The following is an 8,989-nucleotide window of genomic DNA, read 5'->3' on the forward strand; positions in this document are numbered from 1 at the left end:
AGCAGAGGTCTTCCTCTTTAGCTGCAGCCTGCCCGGCGGGCTTGCCTGAGGAACAGGAGCATGTGGGAGGCAGGCAGAGAGGGCCAGAAGGCAGACCTGGAATGAGGCGTGAGCAAAGGAAGCAAGGAAGAAGGTGAGGAGAGCAGGAAGCGATAAGCAGGGCCAGAAGGAGGGAAGGAAGCCACTAAGGCTGAGCGGAAGAGAAGGGAATGGTGGAGGTGTGGCAGGGCATCAGGGCATGAGGAAGGGCTTGCAGAAGGCAGGCTGGAGGGAGGGATGGATGGGTGATAGGACGGAAGGAAGGGTGGAAAGAAGAACAGAATGAAGAATGGAAGGAAGGAGGGAAGCAAGCAAGCAAGGAAGCTAGGAAAAAGCATGAAGGAAGGAAGGATTTAAAAAGGTTTTGTATGGATTGAGGGAAGGCGGGAGAAGGGGATTAGACGGGCTAAAGACGGGAATGACAGAGAGGAGAAACTGAGAGCAGGAGCACTCTGAATGCTCCTGTGAGCACCCTTGAGCTCATGTGGTCTCTCTGCCTCAGGTAGGGCATCCACAGCGGTGGCCTTTGTTTAGCTGTGTGAGCCCAGGTGCTGAGGGTCTTCCCAGGGCAGGGCTGCACAGCAGCACAGTGCTGGACTAGGTGCCGAAGGCTGCCGCCTTCTCCCGAGAATCATAACCCTAGCAGGGTAGTCCCGGAGTGCTTTGTGCAATCCCTCCCCCAGCAGTTTGTAACAGGCCTTCTGCTTTCTTTTGCAGGGCGACTGCAAGCACAGCTAGGTGAGTGCTTGCTGGCGTGTGAGAGAGGCTCCTTGTTGCTGGAGGGGAAGGTGGGAATGGGGAGCACTGTGTGTCCGTGGGGCCAGCCCTTGGCCCTGCCAGCCAGGAAGGAAGCCTGCTGCTTGCCTCCCAAGGTGTCCCTTGCCCGCCTGCCCTCTGCTGCCGCGATGGCCCTTGTGGGCTGGAGTGAGCAGGCAGCAGGAAAGGAGGAGGGAAGGAAGTGTATGAGGTGGACTGTCAGGGCAGGGCAGGGCTGAAGGGTGGAAATGAGGAAGGTAGGATGGAGGGAAGGCGATTAGGTGGTGGATCAGTGGAAGGGAGGTAAGTGGGAAGGAAGGAAGGGGAGAAGGAAGAGGGGTGGGAGGAATGAAGGGAAAGAAGGAGGAGAAAGGTCCATCAGCCTTGAAGGAAGGGAGGAATAGAGGATGGAAGGGGGAAGCACAGATATGAGAGAATGGAGGAAGGGAGGGCAGTAGGCATATGAAGTTTCCTGTGAAGAAAAGGGAGCCCGTGTGAGCTCTCTTTGGCCTGGGTGGCTCTCCACAGCGGTGTCCTTTGCTTGGCTGTGGGACCCCAGCCGCCAAGGGGTTTCCCAGGGCAGGTGCCAGCATAGACGTGGACTAGTCGATGGAGGCTGTCATCTTGTGTAGGGTATTAAAAGCTTTGAGGAGTGCTTCCCCAGTGCATCATGTAACCCGAGCACCAGCAGTTTCTAACCGCCCTTCTCCTTTCCTGTGCAGCGCACCTTCAAGGACAGATAGGTGAGTGCCCTCGAGCATGTGAGAGAGGTTCCTTGTCCAATGAGCAAAGATGGGCATGGGGAGATCCTTGTGTCCATAGGCAAAGCCCTTCTTCCCGCTAGCCAGAAACAGAGCCTGCTACTTGCAAGGTGTCCCTTGTTTGGCGCCCTTTGACGCCAGCTGCCAAGGGCTTTCCCAGGGCAGGTCTTGGTGTCAGCACAGACCTGGACTAGTCAGTGGAGGCGGTTGTCTTCCCACGGCAATCAAAAACTTACCATGGTGCCCATTGCAGTGCTTTCTTCATTGTGCCTGTGCTTCAGGCTGGGCACTGTTGCCTGATGGCGAGGGTCTGCAAAGGGTGAGAGGAGCCCCTGGGGACCCCAGACTGGGCGGGCAGAAGAGGTGCTGTTCTACTGAAGGGCATCCCTCATGGAGCCAGGCTGTACTCTTCCCAGCTCGGGGAGAACAAAGCAACAGCTCTCCCCAAGAACATCACAGCTGCAGACGAGCACTTCCTTGCTAACTGCCTCTGCCTTTGTGTTGTAGAACGGCTGCAGGAGGAAAAGGGTAAGTTCCCTCCGATGCCTGAGAAATTCCCCTTGCAGAGAGACAGCGAGTGTCCTTGCAAGAGGGCCCTGCCGCTGTCCATAGGCCTCCTAAGTGGGAGGCCAGAAACACTGCCATTCGTCAGAAGGCTCTCTCACCAAAACACTGACACCTCTCTCTCTCTCTCTCTCTCTCTCTCTCTCTCTCTCTCTCTCTCTCTCTCTCTCCTTTCCACTTCCCTTTGCCTTTTACAGACCGACTGCTGAAAGAACACAGTAAGTGACCTTTGCTTTCTGGTACTTCTTTGGCAACCATGACCTGCTGAGACCTCCTTGGGGTACCTGCTCAGCTCACGAAAGCCTCCTGGCCTCCGCCAGTTGTGCAGGGACACATGGTGTTGTGATAATCAAGGCCCTGTGGAAAGGGAAGGCCAGGACGTCAAAGGATCTCTTTGGGCCCAAGGCTGAGAGGTTGCTCCTGGAGTCCCCGGGGTGCAGAACGCGGACTGGGAAGAGAGCTGCAATGAGGAGAAGGGAGAAGTCAGCAAGGGCCTGTGTGGGGAGCCGTGGCGGGCTCTGAGCGCAGTGGCCTGTCTTTGCTAAGTGCCTTTTCCCTTCCTTTTGTAGCTCAGGTGAAAGAAGAAAAAGGTAAGTGGTCTGCGCTGCCTGGGACATGGGCCTTGTGGAGAGGTCCCGTGGCGAGAGGGAGTTGCTGGTGTCCAAAGCCGCGGGGCTTCTTGGGGCAGGCAAGGAGCCCCTTGCTGTGAGCAGGAGTGGAGCTGCTGCCCCTGTGCAGGCTGCCCAGCAGAGGTCTTCCTCTTTAGCTGCAGCCTGCCCGGCGGGCTTGCCTGAGGAACAGGAGCATGTGGGAGGCAGGCAGAGAGGGCCAGAAGGCAGACCTGGAATGAGGCGTGAGCAAAGGAAGCAAGGAAGAAGGTGAGGAGAGCAGGAAGCGATAAGCAGGGCCAGAAGGAGGGAAGGAAGCCACTAAGGCTGAGCGGAAGAGAAGGGAATGGTGGAGGTGTGGCAGGGCATCAGGGCATGAGGAAGGGCTTGCAGAAGGCAGGCTGGAGGGAGGGATGGATGGGTGATAGGACGGAAGGAAGGGTGGAAAGAAGAACAGAATGAAGAATGGAAGGAAGGAGGGAAGCAAGCAAGCAAGGAAGCTAGGAAAAAGCATGAAGGAAGGAAGGATTTAAAAAGGTTTTGTATGGATTGAGGGAAGGCGGGAGAAGGGGATTAGACGGGCTAAAGACGGGAATGACAGAGAGGAGAAACTGAGAGCAGGAGCACTCTGAATGCTCCTGTGAGCACCCTTGAGCTCATGTGGTCTCTCTGCCTCAGGTAGGGCATCCACAGCGGTGGCCTTTGTTTAGCTGTGTGAGCCCAGGTGCTGAGGGTCTTCCCAGGGCAGGGCTGCACAGCAGCACAGTGCTGGACTAGGTGCCGAAGGCTGCCGCCTTCTCCCGAGAATCATAACCCTAGCAGGGTAGTCCCGGAGTGCTTTGTGCAATCCCTCCCCCAGCAGTTTGTAACAGGCCTTCTGCTTTCTTTTGCAGGGCGACTGCAAGCACAGCTAGGTGAGTGCTTGCTGGCGTGTGAGAGAGGCTCCTTGTTGCTGGAGGGGAAGGTGGGAATGGGGAGCACTGTGTGTCCGTGGGGCCAGGCCTTTGCCTGGGCGGCCAGGAAGGAAGCCTGCTGCTTGCCTCCCAGGCTGTCCCTTGCCCTCCTGCCCTCCGTTGCCGTGATGGTCCTTGTGGGCTGGAGTGAGCAGGCAGCAGGAAAGGAGGAGGGAAGGAAGTGTATGAATTGGAATGGCAGGGCAGGGCAGGGCTGAAGGGTGGAAATGAGGAAGGTAGGATGGAGGGAAGGCATTAGATGGTGGATCAGTGGAAGGGAGGTAAGTGGTAAGGAAGGGAGGGGAGAAGGAAGAGGAGTGGGAGGAATGAAGGGAAAGAAGGAGGAGAAAGGTCCATCAGCCTTGAAGGAAGGGAGGAATAGAGGATGGAAGGGGGAAGCCCAGATATGAGAGAATGGAGGAAGGGAGGGTGGTAGGCATATGAACATTCCTGTGAAGAAAAGGGAGCCCGTGTGAGCTCTCTTTGGCCTGGGTGGCTCTCCACAGCGGTGTCCTTTGCTTGGCTGTGGGACCCCAGCCGCCAAGGGGTTTCCCAGGGCAGGTGCCAGCATAGACGTGGACTAGTCGATGGAGGCTGTCATCTTGTGTAGGGTATTAAAAGCTTTGAGGAGTGCTTCCCCAGTGCATCATGTAACCTGGGCACCAGCAGTTTCTAACCGCCCTTCTCCTTTCCTGTGCAGCGCACCTTCAAGGACAGATAGGTGAGTGCCCTCGAGCATGTGAGAGAGGTTCCTTGTCCAATGAGCAAAGATGGGCATGGGGAGATCCTTGTGTCCGTAGGCAAAGCCCTTCTCCCCGCTAGCCAGAAACAGAGCCTGCTACTTGCAAGGTGTCCCTTGTTTGGCCCCCTTTAACGCCAGCCGCCAAGGGCTTTCCCAGGGCAGGTCTTGGTGTCAGCACACACCTGGACTAGTCAGTGGAGGCTGTTGTCTTCCCACGGCAATCAAAACCTTTCCCCAGTGCCCATTTCAGGGCTTTCTTCATCGTGCCTGTGCTTCAGGCTGGGCACTGTTGCCTCATGGCGAGGGTCTGCAAAGGGCGAGAGGAGCCCTTGGGGGCCCCAGACTGGGTGGGCAGAGGAGGTGCTGTTCTCCTGAAGGGCATCCCTCATGGAGCCAGGCTGTGCTCTTCCCGGCACGGGGAGAACAAAGCAACAGCTCTCCCCAAGAACATCACAGCCGCCGAGGAGCACTTCTTTGCTAACTGCCTCTGCCTTTGCGTTGTAGAACGGCTGCAGGAGGAAAAGGGTAAGTTCCCTCTGATGCCTGAGAAATTCCCCTTGCAGAGAGACAGTGAGTGCCCTTGCAAGAGGGTCCTGCCGCTGTCCATGGGCCTTCTAAGCGGGAGGCCATAAACACTGCCATTCTTCAGAAGGCGCTCTCGCCAAAACACTGACAACCCTCTCTCTCTCTCTCTCTCTCTCTCTCTCTCCTTTCCACTTCCCTTTGCCTTTTACAGACCAACTGCTGAAAGAACACGGTAAGTGACCTTTGCTTTCTGGTACTTCTTTGGCAACCGTGACCTGCTGAGACCTCCTTGGGGTACCTGCTCAGCTCAGGAAAGCCTCCTGGCCACAAACAGTTCTGTAGGGACACAACATGCTGTGTTAATCCAGGCCCTGTAGAATGGGAAGGCCATTACGTCAAAGGATCTCCTTGGGCCCAAGGCTGAGAGGTTGCTCCTGGGGTCCCCTTGGTGCAGAGCCCGGACCAGGAAGAGAGCTGCAACAAGGGGAAGGGAGAAGTCACCAAACACCTGGGTGGGGAGCCGTGGTGGGCTCTGAGCGCAGTGGCCTGTCTTTGCTAAGTGCCTTTTCCCTTCCTTTTGTAGCTCAGGGGAAAGAAGAAAACGGTAAGTGGTCTGCGCTGCCTGGGACGTGGCCCTTGTGGAGAGGTCGCGTGGCGGGAGGGAGTTGCTGGCATCCAAAGTCGCGGGGCTTCTTGGGGCAGGCAAGGAGCCCCTTGTTGTGAGCAGGAGTGGAGCTGCTGGCCCTGTGCAGGCTGCCCAGCGGAGGTCTTCCTCTTTAGCTGCGGCCTGCCCGGTGGGCTTGCCTGAGGAAGAAGAGCATGTGGGAGGCAGGCAGAGAGGGCCAGAAGCCAGACCTGGAATGAGGGGTAAGTGAAGGAAGGAAGAAGGTGAGGAGAGCAGGTAGTGATAAACAGGGAGATGGGATGAAGGGAAAAGGTGAAACGAAGGAGAGGAAATAGATGAAAGGTCGTGAAGGTTTGAACGAAGGAAGAGAAGATGGAAGGCAGAAACATGGAGTTTAGAGAAAGTGAAAGTGTGGGCTATGTCAATATTCACATTCCTGCAAAGAAAAGTCAGCTCGTGTGAGCTGTCTTCGGCTTGGGTGGGTCTCCACATTGTTTTCCTTTGCTTCGCTGCATGACTCCTGCTGACAAGAGGTTTTTGCAGTGTAGGTCTTGGCGTCAGCAGAGTCCTGGACTAGTTGATGGAGGCTGTCATCTTTCTAGACTAATAGAAAGCTTTGCAGAGTGCTCCCCCAGTGCTTCATGTGGTCCATCTACCAGCAGTTTCTTTCCACACTTCCCCTTTGCTTTGCAGGTCAACTTCACAGAGAGATAAGTGAGTGCTCCCCAGTGCACAAGAGGCTCCACATTCCTTGAACTTAGAGTGGGAATGTGGAGAAACAGGAGTGCTAAGGAGCTTTGTAGTTAATTAGATGAAGGGATCTCATTGGGCATGTGGATGAGTTGTCAATACTGAGTCCTCAAGAGTCACTGAAACGGGAGTGGGAACTTGATTTGCTACAATGTGGTTATTGGTCTGGAAGGCCATTTTGATTGCCCCTTTTTGGACAGACTGAGAGTCTCTCTCCAGAGACAGCAGTTTTTTCTCCCTCTTTCTCTGTCTGCTCTCTGTCCTGCCAGGGACCACGTCCTCTATCCTCCTCCTCCTCCTTTTCAGGGGTCATATGTGGGTGAAAGTTTTCTCCAAGAGCAATCTCCTGAGTCACCCAAAGGATTTCCCTCTCTGGAGGATGACAGGGGCTTTTGAGGTGTTTCCTGACCTGCAGAACCAAGGTGTTTCTACAGAAGAGCATGCTCTTCTCATCAGCAGCATGGATCATGCATTAGCTTGCTGGAGACAAGGCCTCCTTGTCACATACACTTATTGCTTCCTTTATTCATTTTCCTACAGAGTTTTTGAAAATGCAGTGTCACAAAGGTAAGAGAGAAACAAAGAGGCTGATTCCCAGCTCTCAGGGCCTGGACGTATATTTGGAAGTGTATTTGTCCTACACAGAGAACAATTCAGAGGACAACATCTTTGCTCCAAGAATTGTTTCTTGAGCCTTCCTTTCATCATGGTCTGCCCAAGACCCTCCACAAGCCTGTGTTACAGCAGCTGGCATTTCAAGCAGCTTAATGTCTTCTCAGAAGAAAAGGGCAGGTTTTAGGAAGAATGAGAGGCTCATTTCAGGGAGGTCAGCTGGAACATTTCTACTGGATCTGTTGCTGAGCATTCCTTGCTGAGCAGTGCACAGCTGAGGGTGGGCAGGGATCAGCAGCTGGCACTCTGCTGCCTGCAAAGGCTCATTCAATAAGCATCCCAGCAGCCCCCTGGTCTGCTTAGGCCATGCAGTCTTGCCCAGCCTGATTTATCTCTAACATCATGCAAATAGCTGATGTGATTCTGGTTTTGCTGAAAGAAGTTGTGTGTGCGGAGGCATGGTTCTTTTGCTCAGCTCAGCTCTGCAGAGTCTCAGTGATGAAGGAAAAGGCTGGCAATCCCCTTACATTCCTTCTTGGTACTACTTGCATTTCCAGCAGAGTGTCTCTGAGTAGCCATGCGTTTGATGCCTGCTGGCTGCTCTCTCACAACATAGATGAGAGCAAGGGACATGAGAGATCTGGGAGGGCAATGGTTGAAGGTATTCTGTGACAGGAGGCCAACTAGGGAGCATGGAAGAGGAGGCAGAGGGAGGGCAAGGGAAGAGGCATATGGGGACACAAGGTCGAAAGTTTTTGAAAAGCAGCCCTCATGGTTTTTAATACTGAAGGAATGACTTGGCCTTTGCAGTGGATGTCTCCCTGGATGCTGACACAGCGCATCCAAGGCTGGAGGTGTCTCCAGATGGGAAGAGTGTGAAAGATACTGGCACTGCCAGAAGTGTGCCCAGGACAGAGAAGAGATTTGACTCCCACACTTTCCTTTTGGCGAAGGAAGGCTACACATCTGGGAAATACTATTGGGAAGTGGATGTTGGAAAGAGAAGAAACTGGGATGTGGGCATTGCGCGGGAGCCTGTGACTCGCAAAGGGACACTGACTCTGTCCCCAGAGAAGGGCTTCTGGGTCATAGGGTTAGCAGATGGGAAAGATTATTGGGCCCGCACAGAGCCTTGGACCCGTTTGGTTGTGAGTGGGAAACCCAGAAAGATTGGGATCTTCCTGGATGTCTCAGCCAAGAAGCTGTCATTCTTTAATGTCAGCAAGAAAACAGCCGTGTACACTTTCACCCTTGGTGGAGACAGCAGCCAGGGAGGGAAGTTCTTTCCCTTCTTCTCAACAGGGTCCACTTCTGCAAAGCCTGACACTGAGCCACTGAAAATAGTCCTGGGGTTTGACGAGGACCATGATGATGAGTAAATGGATTACTGAGAGGGAGATGCAGGAGGAGACTGCACTCCTGTCAGGCAGCCCCCACGTTTGTGCCCTCCAATCCAAGCTCTACAGCAAATTCCTACCAGACACTCCCATCTTTGCTTGCTAGTCCTTCAATGAGCCAGTCAAGAAGGAGAAGCCTTGGAGTTCAGGCTGCTAGTCAGTGGGTGGAGTTTACCTTCATTTTTTCCAAGGATCCACACAAGGGAAGGAAATGTATCCACTGCCCAGCAAGTGAGAATAAGATGGACTTGCTAGTGTACAGCAGCTTTTGTTTTGAATTCTTCTGAGCATGTGAAGTATTTACATGGCAGTCACTGAAAATAGCAGGAAACATCCATGAGGTGTATTTGTCCCAAAAGAGAGCCCTCTTCTGGCATGGGAAAGCTTTGTGAGGAGCTTCCAACCACACTTCTCAGCAACACCTCAGACTTGTATGCCTGGAGCATCACATGTCACACCAGGTCCCTTCTATGTCAGGTCAGAGAAGCAGGCACCTTCTAAAAGCAGCTTGCCTCACCTCTCATCCACTCTGCAGCAATCCCTTTCATTTGGGAAGGGTGTGAAAGCCATTTTCAGAGATTCTCAGAAACTGAATAGCCTTCCCTTTGAGGTGACAAGGGGCTGACCTCACACAACAAAAGCAAAGTGTGCGAGCTT

The 8,989-nt window shown here is 54.1% G+C and overlaps 1 protein-coding gene across 1 annotated transcript in view; it reads left to right on the plus strand.

Annotated features, from left to right (window-relative positions):
• Positions 1-8,314, plus strand: part of LOC136994874 (E3 ubiquitin-protein ligase TRIM39-like) — a 31,345-nt gene extending 23,031 nt beyond the window's left edge. Inside the window, exons 13-20 of the mRNA XM_067314270.1 lie at positions 757-777; positions 1,518-1,538; positions 2,064-2,084; positions 3,622-3,642; positions 4,382-4,402; positions 4,928-4,948; positions 5,532-5,552; positions 7,746-8,314. Of these exons, the coding sequence (XP_067170371.1) occupies positions 757-777; positions 1,518-1,538; positions 2,064-2,084; positions 3,622-3,642; positions 4,382-4,402; positions 4,928-4,948; positions 5,532-5,552; positions 7,746-8,314 (716 nt within the window). The remainder of the gene's footprint in view (positions 1-756; positions 778-1,517; positions 1,539-2,063; positions 2,085-3,621; positions 3,643-4,381; positions 4,403-4,927; positions 4,949-5,531; positions 5,553-7,745) is intronic.
• Positions 8,315-8,989: the final 675 nt, after the last annotated feature.

This window comes from Apteryx mantelli, chromosome 34, assembly GCF_036417845.1.
Source record: "Apteryx mantelli isolate bAptMan1 chromosome 34, bAptMan1.hap1, whole genome shotgun sequence".
Classification (NCBI taxonomy): domain Eukaryota; kingdom Metazoa; phylum Chordata; class Aves; order Apterygiformes; family Apterygidae; genus Apteryx; species Apteryx mantelli.